The sequence below is a fragment of the Homalodisca vitripennis genome, chromosome 1, assembly GCF_021130785.1.
Source record: "Homalodisca vitripennis isolate AUS2020 chromosome 1, UT_GWSS_2.1, whole genome shotgun sequence".
Taxonomy (NCBI): Eukaryota; Metazoa; Arthropoda; class Insecta; order Hemiptera; family Cicadellidae; genus Homalodisca; species Homalodisca vitripennis.
The window spans coordinates 48,902,237-48,921,782 of record NC_060207.1 but is presented as its reverse complement, the minus strand read 5'-3'; the positions used below and the strand labels follow the sequence as shown (position 1 = coordinate 48,921,782).

General features: G+C 33.0%; 1 protein-coding gene across 6 annotated transcripts in view; it reads right to left on the bottom strand.

Annotated features, from left to right (window-relative positions):
* LOC124361122 (serine/threonine-protein kinase WNK1-like) overlaps nucleotides 1-19,546 on the bottom strand; it is a 163,606-nt gene that overhangs the window by 82,183 nt on the left and 61,877 nt on the right. For all 6 annotated transcript variants that reach the window (XM_046815158.1, XM_046815177.1, XM_046815183.1 and 3 more), the window contains exons 16-18: nucleotides 18,029-18,087; nucleotides 7,373-7,556; nucleotides 6,830-6,967 (exon numbers count right to left, since the gene is read on the bottom strand). In XM_046815158.1, coding sequence (XP_046671114.1) covers nucleotides 6,830-6,967; nucleotides 7,373-7,556; nucleotides 18,029-18,087 — 381 coding nt within the window. The remainder of the gene's footprint in view (nucleotides 1-6,829; nucleotides 6,968-7,372; nucleotides 7,557-18,028; nucleotides 18,088-19,546) is intronic.

Genomic DNA, 19,546 nt, shown 5'->3' with positions numbered 1-19,546 from the left:
GGAAACACAGAATATATTCCAATTAGTTTGATTCTTATTAGTACATTTAATAACTTTATACAATTCCTATTGGTTTTCTATTACCCTGTTTGCAATAAAAACAGCTAAGAATCACTGTAGCTTAGGATTCTGTGGCTCTAATCTAGAAGTTATGTTTTGATTTCTGTGGAGGTTGTTAAGATTTGCAATGAGTTTGGACTGTTACATTAAAAAAACTTAGTTTAATAAATTAGAATGGCGCTGATGTAGACAGAACTCTCTAAAAAACACAAAATAAAAAATCAGACCTAATGATGGCATATTTGTATATACCTCGTAAAATACTGCATTCATGAAGAAATTTACTATATATATATATATATATCAAATGTTTATATATTATTAGCTAGAAACTTAACATTAATTTTACACAAATAATTCACAGAACAAGTTTACTTTTCCAAAAGAATATTTATTACTACAATACAGGCTGTCTTTAACCTTTTCGCCGCGTAAATCGACAATAGTCGACTCACCGTTTTTTTTTTCCGTTTCGCCGCGTAAATCGACTTTAGTCCACGGCAGCAGAAAAACTTCTCCGTTGGCCTGTGTAAGTCGACTATAGTCCCAAGTGAGTAAACGCCATATTCACTGCCTTCTGTAAAGTGCTACAAGCCGCGCGGCAAATATTTGAACTAGACTAGTCACATGACGATGTTGGCAGTTGTTCGGGATCGCGTCTGCTGCTTTTGCCGTGTTTACTAACATTAAACATTGGTTATGTTTGGTTATTTGTTTTGAATTTATTGTATTCATATTGTTTAGTTTTTATTGCTTAATATTTTAATGCAAGTAAGTGTTTTAACATTAAACATTAAAAAGTGTTGTGTTACTGTAGTGAATATCTTACAACAAAAAGGCTGTGATTGTTAGGTATGTAGGCTAGTCAGGGACAATAGTTTTTACAAATTTCTAGCCTGTTGAGGTTATCCCTGTTTAATAATGGAACAAATAACCGATGATGAGATTAATGAATATTTGAATCATGGTAATGAAGACTCAGATTTTGAAATAGGTGATAACAATGTAGACTATTCTTCTGAAAGTGATATAGATGGTCCATTAGATGAAAATAGCCCTAGAGCATCTAGGCCTAAATCTCAACAAAACAATGCTACCTTGTGGGATGAAATTCAAATAGGTTCTAACATAGTATTAGACAAAATACCTAAATTTAACACTTTGTGATACACCTAAGGTCAAATTTGAAAACCTAACTCAACTGAATCATTTCATAAATTCTTTCCTGAAGCAATCTATAAATATGTAGCTGAACACACAAATATTTATTCTTTACAATGTTGTGATGTAACAACTGACATTCCCAAACGTTCTAGAGACTACACCAACTAAAAGAAATCGATGAAAGGGACATGAAAGCTTTTGTAGCAACGCAAATTTCAATGGGACTCATTCATAAGCCAAACGAAGAATCATATTTTCAAGACGGCTTTTGGCTGACAAAAACTCCGGCATTTCCAAAATATTTTCTAGAGACCAATATCAACTAATCAAGTCTTTTTTGCATTTCAATGATAATAGCAATCAGGTGTCAAAGGGTAATCCTGGATATGATCCCACTGTTCAAAATAAGGCCCTTGATAGATTTTGTTTCTAAACATATCTAGACAACTATGAGCCTGGAGAGGCACTTTCTATAGATGAAAGTAATGGTTAAATTTAAAGGTAGGCTATCCTTCAAACAATATCTCTCAAGCAAGCCATCAACAAAATGGGGAATCAAGGTATGGTCGCTCTGTGACTCTTCAAATGGATTTCTGTTGAGATTCAAGGTGTATACTACTGGGAAAGAAACCGACAGTAAAGATGAGGGCCTGGGTAGTAGAGTTGTAAAAGATTTTGTTACTAGGTTTTGAATCTACTAACAGAATCATATACATGGACAATTTTCTACTCTAGTGTTGATTTATTCAACGACCTGAGGTTGAGTGGGTTGGGGAGCATGTCGGTACGGTGAGAGCAAACCGAAAAAATTTGCCTGCACAAATGAAAAATTTGAAGAAAAAGAAAGGTGACTTCCCCAACAACATGGATCCGAGAATCTAAGGATATGATAGCATGTTTCCTGGCAAGATACAGGAAAAGTAAACATGCTCTCTACTGTAGGTGACACTGGAGTAAAATTAATTGAAGTCAGATCAAAGACAGGCAGATGAGAAGTCACGAAACCCAATATTCAAGTACTGTACAACAAAAAATATGGGTGGAGTAGACTTATTTGACAAGTTTTGTTCTACGTATCCTTATGGCCATAAATCAATGAAATGGTACCACCCCCCTATGGCATTTTGTCATTGAAATTGCATTGATAAATGGCTGCATAGCTTATAATATGCAAAATGGTGTAAGATCTCTAACCCACAAAAAGTTTCGAGAACAGGTTAATTGACGGGTTACTAAGTGCATGGCAACCTAGAACTGCAATCCGACGTGGTCGAAAATTGAGCAACCCTCTTGATGACAGACTATCAGGGAAAATCCATTTTATCAGCCAATATGGAGATAAAAACCACAAACCCAACTGTGCTGTTTGTAGTATCCTACCATCAAGCTGCACCAAAAAAGGGAAAGGCACGTGTAAAAGAAAGCAAACATCGTATTTTTGTAAAACTTGCCAGGATGAGCCACCCCTGTGCATAGTTCCTTGTTTTTGAAATTTATCACTCTATAAAGATTTATAAGAAAACTTGCAATTGCTAAAAACCAAGACAATCTTGTAAGGCTATAAGAGAATGTTTGCATATTGGACAACATTTTTGCATTTTTTATTTTTTATGTATTAGGCCTACTAACTTGTATTTATTGTGACTTATTACTTGAAACTATTAAAAAAGTAAATTGAAGAATGAATAGTTTTAACTTTGTGTAAATAATTCTAAATGTATAAAAGTGAGTGTTGTGAGACATGGACTCCCTGCTACTTCTGCGCCTCGTGCGAATCACCACATTTTCAGCTTTACTGGTAAATTTATATTATTATGTACAAATTACTTGTTACACAATATCATATATGGGTGTATGTACAATTAAATTATGATATAAAGTTCATTCAGACTGCACAACCAACGTATACAATTTAATATTTTTTTTTACAAATTTTTTGATAAAATAACTAAAAAACATGTATTATTCACCATAAAAAAATTTTAATGTTGCGTTTTTCTTACTAAAACATGTGTATAACATCTCAAGGAACCAAAATAATAATGTTTAATAATTGTAGGAAAAAAAAATTTTTTTTTGTCAAAAAAATGTAAATCTTGGAACAGTGTTGGTTTATTAATTCGCGGCGAAAAGGTTAATAGACTACAGTTAAGGCAGCAGTAAAGAGACTTGTTTACATGAACATACTTGTTAGTATTTATTTATATTTACATTAATTAAATGAATTGTTCTTAAGAAAAGTTGGGTATTATAATATGTAATATCAAAGTTGAAATTCACCACTGGATGGACAAAGATTCTTTGTTGTCTGACAGTAGTGACAGTGTTGGTATTTACTTTACACAAAAATAACAAAATTCTGAAGAAAGTGATGTAAAAAGAATAAATTCTTGTCAAATATTCACTACCGGTATTGTATTTTAGAGGCTAACTAACTTGTTTGTGTGGACTATGTGTTGTATTTGAAATAATTATGAAAACAGACAAAGCTGATTTATATATTGTGTAGAACACTGAAGATTGTATTTTTATACCAAAACACATGCCACTTTATTGTTGTACTTTATAATAAGGTGTCATTATTATTACTGACAATGATATATATATATATATATATATATATATATATATATAAAGCATTGAGCAACTATTATACCTGATGCACTGAATCCTATCACTCAATCCCTGTAATTAAAATAATCTGCTCTTCAATAAAAACTACTGAGAATTCCTACATTTTACATTTGCTGCAACTTTACTTAAGGTAAGCTCTCAATGGTTTTTTTATATTTTTCAATCCTAAACAAAAAATTTGACACATTGCAAACAAACACTATGCAGTAATTTATCAATGAATCAGCACTGATACTCGGCTACTGGTAGTTATATATTACTATGAACAAGCCTAGTATTTCAATACATTTTATTTGCATGTAAATACATACAACTTAAAATATATTCTCTTTGTGTTAATAAATTTATTGCAGACTAAGAACTCGCAAGCTACAACAGTATACATTTAAATAGCACTCAACTGCACTGTAAGTTTAAAGATTAATATTCCAGTACTATAGTTGAGAAGACTGCTGCTCCAAGCCCCAAGCAATACACTATTTCCAGATGGCGCTCAGCCACTTTAGTAGCTAAGTATTACTGTTTCATTACAGCAAACCAACATTTGTAACACAGTGGGAAGCTACAATCACTTGCACTGGTTGATAATCAGATATTATCTACTGCCCCAGAAGCTTAAAAGTCAGTACTCTAATATGCAGACAGAAATTAGCTGAATAAAATGATTTTTTCTTTGGGCATTAAATGTTACACAATGGTCATTTTGGAGATCTGTATAATCTAATAACTATGTCTATAAATAGGAATTTGACAGGAAATTCTATATTAAACTGGGAAAATGGGTGTAGTTACCTGGTGGAGATAGGAAATATTATAGTAGAAAGGTTGAGATCACTGTAGATAAATGAGCTCATAGACTGTCAATAGACAATACCGAGATTATCAGCTGTGATTGCCAAAGGGCTTCACTACCAGCGATCCCGGAGTTCTCTTTCAATGCCATGTAAACCTTTGCTTTCAACCGCACTTGTTAATTAGTTATGTAATGGTAGAAATACAAAATCAATTCAAATCATTTTAGTGCCAAGAGGTCTCGTAATGTGACCCAGTGAAAATGCGCTCAAGTGCTGGAGATCGTGTTACGTGATCCGCTATACTTGTGCGAGAAGTACCAAAGTCATGTAACGAGACTTTTGGAATAATATTTTAAAAGTCTACAATACTGGGTGAAACCATGGACCCAAAGGTTCTCAAACATTTGCCAACACATAATTTTTTTAAGTTTGGACTTTACAATTTGTAAATATTATGTTAAGTATATACATTTTGTTCACCTCTACAACAAAAAAGCATTAAAAATTAAGTTGACTACTTTTTCTCATGGTAATTTTAGTTGAAAATTCAATTTTTATTTTTTCATACAGTAAATTACAAATTCCATTGATATTCCTTATAGATTAATTTTTCTACGTCTTAATATAATTTTATTTTATTTCTAGAAATCACAATAAAATAATAACTCTTTATTTAATATTATAAGTAAAGTTATAGTAATTTATTTTGTAATTTTACTAAAAATTCTACACTATGTAAGAGGATGGCAAGAATATTTTTAACTTTATATTTAAGAAAAATATAGACATTTTTCTTATGGTTCTTATTTATTTTTCTTATAGAAGTGTTATGGTAAAACACATTTTTTAGTATATCTCCTAGATTTAAACATTTTCCAATGCATAATTTATTAATGTTTAAAAAAGGACACAAAAGTTCAAATATCTTCATAAAACATATTTTTATACATTTTCTTGCAAATCCTAATGTTTTTTGCGAAAAACCTATAACACTCCTCGCATATTAACCCCAAAAATAATATGACACCACTCAGCATGTAACATTTTTTATGCCTAACATTTAAAGGGCATAAAAAAATAATAATGTTAATAACAGTAATGGTATTTTTGTATAAATGCTATGACAAATTATGACAAGTATTTCCATCTTATTTCTTTGTTTTTAACTTTGGTTTTATGACATGACTTAGCCTCAAGATGAGCTGCTCAAAAGCACTGATTCCTACAAAATATAATTAGGGGAGTTTTACATTAGTTTGAAACAATGCAGAAAAAAATTAACACACCTGAAAAGTTTTTAAGAAAACATCTTTGGATAAAATGGATACACATAATGTCAGAAACTAGTGGAAGTAACACAACAAACATTTTTAAACATAATTTTAGAAATGCTTATTATAATAACCTTACACCATGAAAATGGTGTTCAGAGGACTAAAGACAAAAGAGATATAAAATATATTTTCAGAGAGAATAGTTTAAAGCACATGTATAAACAAGAATAAGATGAGCAAAACAAGTACTATAAAAAGAGCAAGGATAATTTATAATAGTACTTGGAAAGCCAGAAGGCAGACCAAAATTCAAATGGTGGGATAAGATTGTATCAGAAATTTAATAAATGGGAGTGAACTTGAGGAAGCAGAGGAGAGAAGAAAGGAAGGAAATAAGTAATTTGTTTAATTTCTAAGTCATAAAAATGCACATCCAATTAGAACCAACATGAGTATACAAAAGGAGAGAAACAGTGTTGTTACTACATTTTCCCTACATGGACTAAATCTGCTATTTAACCATTATCTGTTATTGATGGTGAGAAACGGGAATTGCAATGAAAACTAGAGTTTAGATAATTTCCATATTAAACATCTCACAAACAATAAGTTACTTACAGACTATACAAGTTATAGATGTATTAACAATATCTGATTTCAAAAGAAAACTTTCTTGTTACACCAAACAGTATTAAAAATACATCTCTGGATTACATACTGTAAGAACTGCAGATTTAAAACATCAATCAATTTGAATAACATTTATTACAATGATGAAATTAAAAATAAACACATTAGTTGATGGAATGACCAACATTGACAAAAGCAGAGACAAAAGGAAAGTAAACACACAGAACTAGAGGAGAAGTGCGAGAGAAAGATATATGGAGAAAGGCAACATACCCTGGGTTTCCTGATGGGGCTACCCGTGGAGTCAAGAACAGGGAGCTTTTCTGGAGTCTCTTTCAACTGCCGAACTAGGTCCTTAAGTAGTTCTGTGATCAGTTCAGCATGGGCACTTGGGAGGAGTTTCTCACGCACCTAGAGCAGCCATAGAAATATGTCTATGTAACAATATAGTCATACTTAAATAGTGACTAACAAAATTATAAAAAAGTATTTTTAAATTTAGTCTGTGTTAATCAAATATCTTAAAAGTAAACAGAGCAACTTCAATTGATGTCTAATTTATTATGTTTTTTTAGCTCTTAAAAACTTAGCTCTCAAAGCAAGTACATTGTAAAACAACAACATTTGTAAATCGTTTTTAAGTCATTCTTCTTTTTTCCCTAAAGAGTGATCCCTTTTCAGTCTTATTGTGCTTGCCATGGCCTGTGCAGGGCTCTTTTTCAGGGAGAAGATAATGTTCCAATATTAACCTCAGAATAAGTATCTAGAGCTGATAGATAATATACAAACATGTTAGGAGATGTCGTAACATCGTACCAAATTGTTTGCTACATCGGCAGGCACTGTGTCACCCAAATTGAACTGAAAGACTGTCTTCATCTTGTTGGTCTCCAGCTGACACTCCACTTGTCCTTCCCTGGCACTCAACACTGTCAGCTTGGGGCCTGATGGTCTGCTACGGCGCTTCACTGTCAGTCCTTTCTTCGTCATATCTGTCACTCTACAACAGCCAGAAACAATCATGTCAGTCTACACTTGCTGACCTCCAAACTGACACTGGCACTTCACGGTCTTTTCTGTTCTTGGTCATATCTGTAACTTTACAACAGGCACGCTAATAGGTTATTTTCACCTTTAACTGTTAAAATTGAACAGTGAGAAAAGTTCTCTATAGCAGAAAGAGCAGGGTGAGTCCAGTCTACAGGTGGTTAAGTCTACAACAGAAGTATCTTATTGAGGTTACGTATTAGCAGTAGATGTTTTGATGGCAATATTTGTGACTACTTACATTTTTTGTTGCAGACATTTAAAATTAACAACCATCAGCCACTTAATTAATAAAAAAAAGTTACAACTATTCAAATTCTGTAAAAACCATTTCCAACATCTTCCTTTAACTGATCTAAACAAAAAACCTTTCTCACCGGGAACTATCCTACCGAATTAAAACCCTCAAAACTGAAGCTGACAACTAGGAGTATGCTAATATCTTTGATACTGGTTTCTTGAAGTTAAGCAATCCATGTCTGGCCACTTCTACAAATAATTTTTAGTTTTGTGTGAAGGAGTACTTCTGGTTTTAACCCTTTTAGCCCCGGCGTCCGATATATCGGACGAGGTGGTCTAGCTAAAATGCCCAACGTCCGATATACCGGACGTCTCGAGAATTTAATGTAGCTGGCTAATAATATGTCCAAATGCCATCAGTTTCGGTATAGTAGTTGGTGAAGAAACGGGCTACATGCAAAAACAATAAACCTTCCAATTGGCATCGTATTTCGTCGTCGTTGAGCGTAGTTTATTTGTCGATGTCAGCTGTCAGACGACTTCAGTTGCATTGTTGTTGTATGCTGACTTATAACCTCAATTAGTTTGCGTGATTAAAAGCGGTTGTTTTTCGTGTGATTTATTGTATTATTAGTAAAAAAACATGAGTAAACGTCATAGAGAAAAGTTACCAGTGAGTGAAAACACTTTGATAAACACTATTATTAGTGGTGAATGTGCTATTTTTGAAGACAATGAATTGAGTTGTTTATATAAAATGTATATATTGTAAATATTATTTCTTTTACTTTTTTGAAAAATTAAACAAGTTTTAGTCTTACAAACCATTACAATTAGTTTGTGTTATTTTACAATTGTTATTATTTCAAAAGTGCAAAAACATATCTGTATACTTCTACTGACGTGTATGTGGAAATACAGGGTGTCAATTAAGTCTGGAACCTCTTTTTTAATTTTTAAACCACAATATAAAAAAATACCAAAGTTCACACGTGCTTACTGGTGATAGTAACGCACATATCTGCCCAATTACCGACCAGATAATCCCTTTGGGGGACGGTCCACAAGGAGTCAGACAAAATTCTTAAATAGCAGCATAGGTCAAGTTTGGTATCAAATTAAAGGTCTTACTTAGCAGAGTACAATGCCACAAACCGGACTTAAAAAGGTGGATTCATTCAGTAGTTATAGCTATTTGAATTTTAAAATGATTGAACAATGTAAATTACTAAGTATTACAAGTAAACACCAATTTTTAAGTACCTGTGATCAAAGTAAGTGTTCAAAATGTTCCCCTACCATCGTCTGGCAATGTCCTAGGCGGTTGTAAAAGCCATCCACTGCATTTTGAAGGTAGTCACGAGGAATATCTTGAGCTTCTTGGACTATGAGATTTCTTAGGTGCGCCAAATCTCGAGGCTTAGTACGATAAATTTTATCTTTGAGGTATCCCCAAAGAAAAAAATCCAGCGGAGAAAAAAAATCAGGGGAACGAGCAGGCCACTCTACTGCACCACGTCTTCCAACCCATCTGAAGGAATATTGTATCCAAGTATTCTCTTACAAGGAGAGCAAAGTGTGGTGGCGCACCATCTTGTTGGAAATAAATTATTTGAAATTGTCGACCAAGAGCAGCAGGAATGTAGTGCAGGAATTATTTCATTTTGGAGCATTGCTAGATACGAGTCACCATTTAAATTACCATTGATAAATAATGGGCCCATCCATAATTTGATTTCCTATAATACCTGCCCAAACGTTAAGTTTCTGTGGATGCTGTGTATGACTCAATCTGCCACTTTCACATTCTAACAGTAGTTGTGTTATTGGTAATAATTATTGATTCCTGGCTTTGATTAATACATTGTCAGATGATGGGAGGGGAACATTTTGAACACTTACTTTGATTACAGGTACTTAAAAATTGGTGTTTACTTGTAATACTTAATAATTTACATTGTTCAATTGTTTTAATATTCAAATAGCTATAACTACTGAATGAATCCACCTTTTTAAGTCCGGTTTGCGGCATTGTACTCTGCTAAGTAATATCTTTAATTTGATACCAAACTTGACCTATGCTGCTATTTAAGAATTTTGTCTGACTCCTTGTGGACCGTCCCCTAAAGCGATTATCCGGTCGGTAATTGGGCAGATGTGTGCATTACTATCACCAGTAAGCACGTGTGAACTTTGGTATTTCTTTCTATTATGGTTCAAAAATTAAAAAAGAGGTTCCAGACTTAATTGACACCCTGTATATGAAGAAGTGCTTATGCAGCAATACAATTAATTGGATATATCTCCTGCATTTATCAAGGAAAGTTCTTCAAATTTTGTGTGTGTAGTAAGTTGTTTGTATGTACAACAAAATTGCTTCATTTTTCAGGGGCTGCAATTTTTTTTCTACCCTTTATGTATGTCCAAACTATAAAAAATAAAAAAATTTTATGTATATATACGCCTTAAAAAAAAACATATCAAAGTACTTTTTAACTATTACATCTAAGAGTACACTTATTTGTGAACAATTTAAAACAAAAATAAGAAAACTAGATGTATTTTCCCTCAATTCTGCACTACGGTCCCTTATTGCCATGGGCTTTCTGGCAAGTCCATGGAAAAATGGCTGGGGTTAAAAGGGTTAATTAACCCTTTAAGGAGTGCGTGTAAACTCTACATAATGAGTAAGGATGTCATATGACGTATATTCTTATAGTGGCCTAAAGGAGTACAAACGTCATATGACGTTTAGCCTTTGTATTTTTGTATTATCGTAAATGCATTGTATTACTTATTGCCTTTAAGTATATTTTCTGTAAAGTGGTTCCACCTATCGGCAACATACTTAACTTCCATGCTTGTGCTCTTATCCACTTTTAATCTGATTTTACCACCAGATCTCAGTAGCCACCTGGTAAAAGCCACTGACTCAAGGTCGCGTCGTGCGCGCATCGCTTTGCTGTCAGATTATTCCGTCACATTATTCTAGCCATTCCTTGTATACTGCATATTGTGGCCGTATTTATCTTGTGAGTGAAATATTTTTTGAGCAACCATCTAGTTTGTTACTGTTGTCCAAATGGCAGACACCATTGATTGAGTCTGTTGTAGTGAGGAAATAAGACATTTTATTTTGAAAAAGTACTAAAATATTGACTTGTAGAACACGTAGTCTTTTTTTTATGAAGTTTCTAAATGTAAATAAACATTTTTTAAGAGATTTTAATTTTTTTACTCCTTTTGGTCATTTTTCGGATTTCATCCATTACTCATTTTAGCCTATCAAAAGAAGACGTCATATGACGTCCATACTCCTTAAAGGTTAATTATATTTCTAATTATAGTGCTACAGTTGCCTTGTTACTCATATTTACATAAAAATCAATACAAGCCTTTTTTTGCTTGTAGCAACTGACTAACATTTACTGCTACAAATAAGTCTCTTTCTATTTTAAAAGACTAGCTAAAAACTGTAATAAATTAATTCTAGTGTAAATTCAGGTTCCAATACAATAGATTCCAATCAAATTGATATTCAATGGATAAAATGTTTCAATCTCTTAGAATTTTGGTCAATAAAATGTAGTGTTACAGATTTTATGCAAAAGAATTCTTTCAGTGAATAAAAGGGTTATATAAAAGGACATACCTAATCAAGAAAACTTTATGATCATATTCATATTCTTTTAGCGACATCTCAGAGTGATTATCTATGTTTTAGTTTTCACAGTTATCTATGTGTAATTCACAAAATAAAGTCGGAACTGTTACCAGTAACAAGAGGCGTACCTCAGGGATCTGTGCTTGGTCCAGTGCTTTACACTCTTTTGACAAATGACTTCCCACAATATCTGGAGAAATACTGCAAGGTTGTGATGTATGCTGATGACACTGCCCTTATTATTACTGAGAAAGACAAAGAACAACTTGACATCAATTCGTATATAGCTTTTGATATGGCAAAGCAATACTGCCATATCAATGACCTGGTACTAAATGAGGAGAAAACAGCAGCTAATTTTCACTGCCTCCCGAAACCATCACAGGGGTCTCCCAGAGTCTATCCTGGGAGCCTCATGTGGATAAACTTTGCAAAAAACTTAGCTCCTGCCTTTATGTAGTAAGACGAATTAAACAAATTAGCAATATAGATATGGGTAAATCAGCCTACCATTCTCTCTTTGAGTCCCATCTTAGATACAGATTAATTGTATGGGGAAGTAAAACAGCAACAAATTTACAAAGAGTATTAGTAATACAAAAGAGAACCATCAGAGTTTTTTACCGGACTGAGACCACGAGACAGTTGCAGGGAAGCCTTCAGAGAACTAAGGATTTTAACAGTAGTAGCTCTTTATATAATTGATACTATTTTGCACTCTGTAACAACTGGACAGACTAGAACTGGAGACCATCACTGCTACAACACAAGAAATAGATACCACTTTGCTCTTGAAACACACCACCTAAGTTTATATGAGAGGAAACCATCATACAAAGGAGCAATCTATTTCAACATTCTACCATACTCTCTGAAGAAAACACCAGTCAAACACCTGAAGAACTCACTCAAAAGTTGGTTTCTCCAGCGACCCTTCTACACTATTCAAGAGTTTATAAATTGGAAATCAATTGCATCATGAACTGATATTTAAAATTTTCTGTTCTGTATGTCCTTTATTGTATTGACAAAAATTCTATACTCAACGTTTATGAATAAAGAATATTGTCTATTGTCTATAGTTAGTCTTAAACTTTATAAACACCAAGCGCTTATGCTTTGTGTTGTATGAATGGATTATTACTGAGACGTTTTAATACTTCTGGGTTTGAAGTAATATAAGTGTATATACAGTAAACTAATGGAAAACCTACTGAAGGAAAACTAGAAAGAGGTACTCAAAGCTCCAATAGCAGAAGAAACCTTTACTAAATTCATAACAACTATAACTATGGCCCTTGAACAAGCATAAGAAAAGTTAGACTAAAAAAGAAAGTGAAGAATATTCAATTTGCTGATAGAGAGGCTTGTACCGTATTATAAAGAAAACTACCTCAAAATTCTGATGAAATTTGAACAATCCAACAATGAGCAAGACAAACTGACCTAGCTACTACTAAAAAGACTACCATCTTAGGCTGAGAGGGTTCGGCCAATTTCATAACAATACGGAAAATAAATCTATAACGACTTGGATTGTAGATATTAATATTTAGACATCCAAGACGATATAAAATATTTTTTGATTAGTAAGCTCAGAGTGAATATTCAGTAACTAGATTTTTAAACTATTAAATATTATCTGGTTTGTCTTAAATAAAAATCACAGTTATAAATTAAAATAATGGATTTATTTTAAGCTGGCAAATTAATAAGTTCAACGTTTCAGAATTTTCATCACTCTATTTTCCACAAATAATTGACAAACCGTTTAGTAAATTTAAAAGTTCCTTTGGCAAGAAATAAAAATATTAATCAAATATATCAAACTAAAAATCAGAGCTCTCTTTTAAAATAAAATAATAAAGTTTTAAAATAAAAATCAAATACCACTTGGAAATAACTAAACTAAAAATGTTCACTTCTAAGTTCACTCACAAAATTCAAAAATAAAAATTTAAACTTCTCTTTCCACTAGTTGAACCTTAACTTTCAAGTCTCTGCAATTCAGATTAAAACTCTCTCAAACAATTATTAAAGTTCAATAAATTACCAATTAACAATTCACTATAAAACAGTTCCATTTAAATATTAATAAATTACTAAATTTCCAAATTTCAATTAAAGTTATTGACAAAGTTCAATTTTAATACACTTTTCTTGCAAGTTTGAACCAAATGTAACTTGTATGATTCTATTATGCTCTATTGTTCATCGAGAATTAATTATGCAGATTGCTTTGTAGTTTCTATGAATTAAATTTTTTCCTATAAAAAAGACAACAAAATTAATTTAATATCAGATCTGGAAGACTATTTCAATCAAACGTACAATAAATTTGGTGCTTACCTCAAAATCCCTTGCGGAAAAAATTTAGAAACACGACGCACTGTAATACACGAAAATTACCAAAAGAAGGCCGAAAATTATGAGTTGGCGCTTATATACTCCCCCCCTCTAATCAATTCTGCTGGACATCCGCGGTGTTCTCTCATTGGTCCAGCTGTATCAAACAAGGAGAACAATAGCCGTAACAAGACAAGTTATAATCAATTCAAGGCAGTCAACCGCCTTCCTAACAATTTAAAACTACCAGTACTAACTTTCCAAAGGATTACATGTTCGTTTTTACCCTGACTTATCACAATCTAATTTATAATTAAATCCCAATATTTCGTTCCCAAAATTTTTATTTAATTTAAGTTTTAATTAAAAAAATAAACCAATGTAGTTTTAAAAACGCTACAAAATCTAAAGCAACTAATAAATAATGACAGAATAGAAACAATGCAGCACAAGAAAAATTAAAGCTAGAAATCAAGAAGACAACCCATACTCCGTAGCTAACCACATGAATTATTTCTTCACCTGATCGCAGAGAGAACACTGAACAATAACCCTAAATCATCCAATAGCTATACTTCAGAACGAAGTACTGGACATATACAAAACCATATGTGGACATACTTTCAAAATACAAACCCAGTAGAAGTATACAATATTATTAAAATCTCAAATATGAAATCTCTGCTGCAACAGATATCTCCACAAAATTGTTAAAGCACTGCAATGATTCTCTTACAACTTTTCTCAGAAATATAATTAACAAATCCCTCAGTTGAGGTCAATTTCACTCAGCATTAAAACATGTAAAAGTGATCCCAATACACAAAATCGGCTGTAAAACAGAAGTGAATAATTACAGACCGGTTTTATCATTCCAGCCATAATGTTTTAGAGGAAGTAGTACGAAAAAGTCTTTGAGCGATATAACTTAATAACAGACAAGGAACACGGATTCATTAAATGGAGACCAACGGCTACAGACCTGATCAACTTTGCTGACTGTGTACTAGACAACCTTCAAGAAGGGAAATTGTAACAACGCTTTTCCTAGACTTAAGCAAAGCTTTTGATTGCCTGGGACATGATCTCATATGTACAAGTTACAAAAGTCGGGAATAAAAGACACAGTTAAAATGTGGATCAAAAACCATCTAGAAAACCAGAGGCAAATTGTATATATAAAACAAACAAGAAATGGTTACTGAAGTAACCAAATCAAGATTTCTACATGTAAACTGAGGAGTATCTCAGGGTATTGGGTATCTCGGTATTGGGACCAGTATTATTTATAATGTTTACAAACGACTTGTCTGAATACCTTGAAACTTTCTGCACAACTTCAATGTAAGCTGGTGACACCACCTTACCTTGAGTGGGAAAAAAGAGAGATAATCTTTATGTTAAATGTTACACAGCAATAAACATGGCCTATCAATATTGCCACTCAAATGACCTTATAGTTAACCCAGAGAAGACAAACCAACTAGCTTTCAGGAGAAGATGCGAAGAAGTCCCAGCAATTCCTGAAGTGGACAGAAAACCCCAAATAAAGTTTCTGTTTCCATTTTAGAGCTTGATGTTGTTTGCTTTCTTCTGAGATTCTGATGACATCTTACAAGTTACAAAGATGAAAATCGTATTATTGGCTTCAGGAGAGACCGCTGATGATAACGGTATATAATTTTGGTATGTAAATACAAAAAAGTAATTTTGGAATACTAAATACCTACAAACCAATTTTAATTCATTAACATGGTGTATTAAACATTTCAGTAAGCGAGGAATTTTTTTATTTTTTGGTTAGGAACATTTTTCCTGTGGCAAAGTTTTAGACAAAGGTATAAACTTTATTTTTTGTTCCAAACAAATTTTTCTCAGTTTACTAATTTCGCTGGGAAATGCGTGCAAACCTAAATTATTGAAATCAAACACACAGAGCGATGCGTGCGCTGTGCGTATACACACAATTTCTACTCAACTTTTTTGTTAATAGCAATACTTTACTTTCTATTATTTTTATCATTACTCAACTATAGTACTATGTATTGTAACCATAGCGAAAATTAAATAAATATTTTAAGTTTAATAAAATTAACCATGCTTAAAACAATCTGTTTTGCCTTCCCTAGCAAAATTATTTTAAATATAAACAATTTAAACACGTGCAGTAATAGAAATAATAAAGAAACATTTTTAAGTAGTTATTATTAAACAAGTGACATTATTAGTACATACTATTACATAATCACAGTGAAATTATTTCAGTCCGTGGTTGATTTGATCACTTGGTGGTTCCGAGTTACTTGCTTTTAATCTTTGTCAATGTCACAGTCACTGTCGCTGTTTTCACTGTCTGATGAGTCATCTCTAAGGTTTATAATAAATGGTTCCATTATGTCATCTCTAACAATTTCTTTAGCCCAATCGTCAGACTGCAAATTCTCACTGTGTCTCACACAATTTTCCCAATCGACAGCGGTGACGTTATCTATAGCTTCTGAAGTGAGTTTTTCAACATCTGTTAATTTGAAAGTACTATTTCTTGTAGCAACTTTTCGCTTGACTTGTGCCCAGATAAGTTCAATCGGGTTGTACTGGCAGTGGTAAGGAGGCAACCTCACCACTTCATAGCCCCATGACAACGCTAGTTTGTCAAGCTCGTATTTTTGGTGTTGTCTAAAAGGTATCACTTTTATAAGTAATTCCGCTTTAGTTTCCTTGTCAAGAAAATCAATATTTTTTCTATTTAACCAGTCTTGTATATCTTTTTTCTTCCAGTTAGATAAGGGAACTTTGTCAATTTGTGCAGAGTGGTATGGTGCATTGTCTATAACAATGACTGTAGTAGGTTCTTCCAAACTTGGTAGAAGATCTTCATAAAACCACCTCTTAAATGATGCATGATTCATTTCAGCATGATAATCTGTACCGGTTGTTTTAGATCTAAAACCCCATTTGCACTGTGGAATAAATCATTTTGAATTTCCTGCATGACACACTATTAACCTACCACCTTTCCCTGTTGGAACTTACAAACCACCACTTTTGTCAGAATGCTGTTAAATAAAATGTTTTGTGTGACTTTGGTTTACCCATGTTTCGTCTAGATACACGCTATCAACGTTTTCATCCCGTACAGATTTCATTTTCCTTAAAAATTGTGCATGTGCAACCACAATGTCCTGTCTTTCCATCAAAAATTTACGACCATCGTTTGCTTTCTTAAACTTAAACCCAACAGTGTGCAATAGCCTCCTAGTTGATCGTACACTTCCCTTGTATTCAATTTTTTCCTGAAGTTTTATTCTCACTTTTTCAGCTGTTGGAAACTCACGGTGTTCTTCTCCAAAACTCCAAAATTGTTCTTCGAACCAGATCACAATCAAAGTCACTCAAAACAGTGAGTTCTTTCTCTTGTGAATACTGTTTTCTTGGGGACGAGAAATCACATGTTGGTGACAATTTTTGTTCTTGGACACATCGTTGAACAGAACGGAGACTTAATCCACACACTTTTGATGTAAGTTCTTGACTTTTCTTTAAGTTAATTGTTCCAAGAACACCAGGATCAGCTAAACCTTTCAGAAAATTCAGGACGTTAACTACAACACATTTAGTTTGACTATTTAAATCAATTTTTTTAATACCCTCTAATCGTCTCCATTTCACAGGTGTTTTTTCATTTCCACGTGAACTACCAGCTTCCTCCATTTTCATAAGTAACTACACTCACTAACTAGTCAGACAGTAGAATACGACTGGCACTGGCACTGGCAGGGTGGCGTGTGGAAAAGCTGCAGAGTCGGCGCGACGCTTGGACTAGGCAACAATGTGCACACAGCGTTGCCAATTAATTGTGCCTGAGAGTGACCGATTCTCGACCTTCCTCCACTTCACCGGTCCCATACGTGGCAGCAGCGCAAATCCACCCACCCGCCTTATTTGGTGGCCGTGACTGTAGAGCCATTACACAATTACGCAGGAGTTTGAAAATTTGTTATCAGCTTTAAAACTCAATAGTGACTAAACCATACAGAATGGGGAACATTCTGGAAGACCCAAACTGCTCAAACTATATTCGGGATTCATATTCGACGTGTTTTGCTGAAAACACTTTTTCTGTTTATAAATGTGAACAAGAATAATGTTAACATGTGTACAATAATCCTACTCACATTTCAGAGCCAGCAGTTCCTGCTTCCATGTCACCATCTTGTAATGACGTGGTAGAGTTCTATAACATTCACAAGTGGATTATTTTTTTAAACTTCATTTGTAAATTTATTCTACTAAACGACATTCTGAAATAGTATCAGAGGAATGATTATAAGAAAATACTTCCCTTCACTTTTATTTAATTATACAGCAAATGATAAAATATACAATTTTCCATGATTTTCATTTTGTGGTAAAAATATCCATTTTGGGTACTTGTTACCACCAAGAAGATAGCCTAATTAAATATCTGTCCACATGTGTTTTTAATCATCAGCTTATTTTTTTAGAAAATTTTGTATTTTTATAATATAGAAATAACACCAAAGTATTCAAAAATAGTTTTTTTGTGATTTTAGAACAAGTATATGGTTTTTAAGCCTTCAACGTGGGAATTTGCAAAAGCTCACCTCTAGCCTGTTGTAGGAGCTTTCCTGATGATGAGCCTATAATGAAATGTTTTAGTTATAACTGAATTGCGGATAAATAGTATAGAAATGTTCAAGTCAGAAGTAATGCACCAGTTACCTAAAATTGTTTACTTTATGCAAATAATAATTTTCACAGATAGGCCAAGGCCTATACCACTCACAAACCAAAAAAATCACTTTTCTTTTAGGCAAATAACAATTTTCACAGATAGGTCTAGGCGTATACCACTCACAAACGTACACCCACAAAATCAATTTTCTATCATTATTATTTTGCTCTGCTGTACAGCGAAATAGTATTTAGACCAAAACAACTATACATTTGTTACTGACTAGAAACTTATTAGAAACAAATATTGATTTATCAGAACTCGTGAAACACAATGTAAACACAAACCGGTCTGTAATAAGCAACAGAGCAGAAACGATGTTGCAGCACAGCTGATTTGAGCAATCTGTTTCAATCTGTTTGGTCTCTATAAATAGCTGAATGAGATAAAACATTTTCTGTGTAAACATAATTAAAGGATGGAATTTACTCTTTGTAAAAATATAAAATATCGCTCGAAGTAATTCAAACCGATGCCAGTAGATCGCATATGCTTACAGTCTGCACAATACTGTAACATTCACTGAAACCACTGATCGGCCTTGTTCATCAGCTGTGACTGTTCCATGAAACCACGTTGAAGGGTTAAATAAACATTGCACTACACTTAGTTACTTAAACTCAGTTTATTAGATTAAAAAATGGTGTTCCTTTTGTTAATAACATATATGACATTAATACAGGTTTTGTGTACACGTTACAAATGTGGAATGTACGATTACAAAAAAAAAAAAAAACATTATTACTTTTATATTCAAACCCTTCATTACCTAGCACATTAAATGGTTAATGTTATATTTTAAATAAACTTAAATAAAAAAAATGTTTTTTCAACAATACAACTAAAGAAATGCTTTGTGAAAAATTGCTGATCTCAATTCACTACAAATCAATATACATATGACAAAATAAAAATATATATATAAAGCCATTCATAG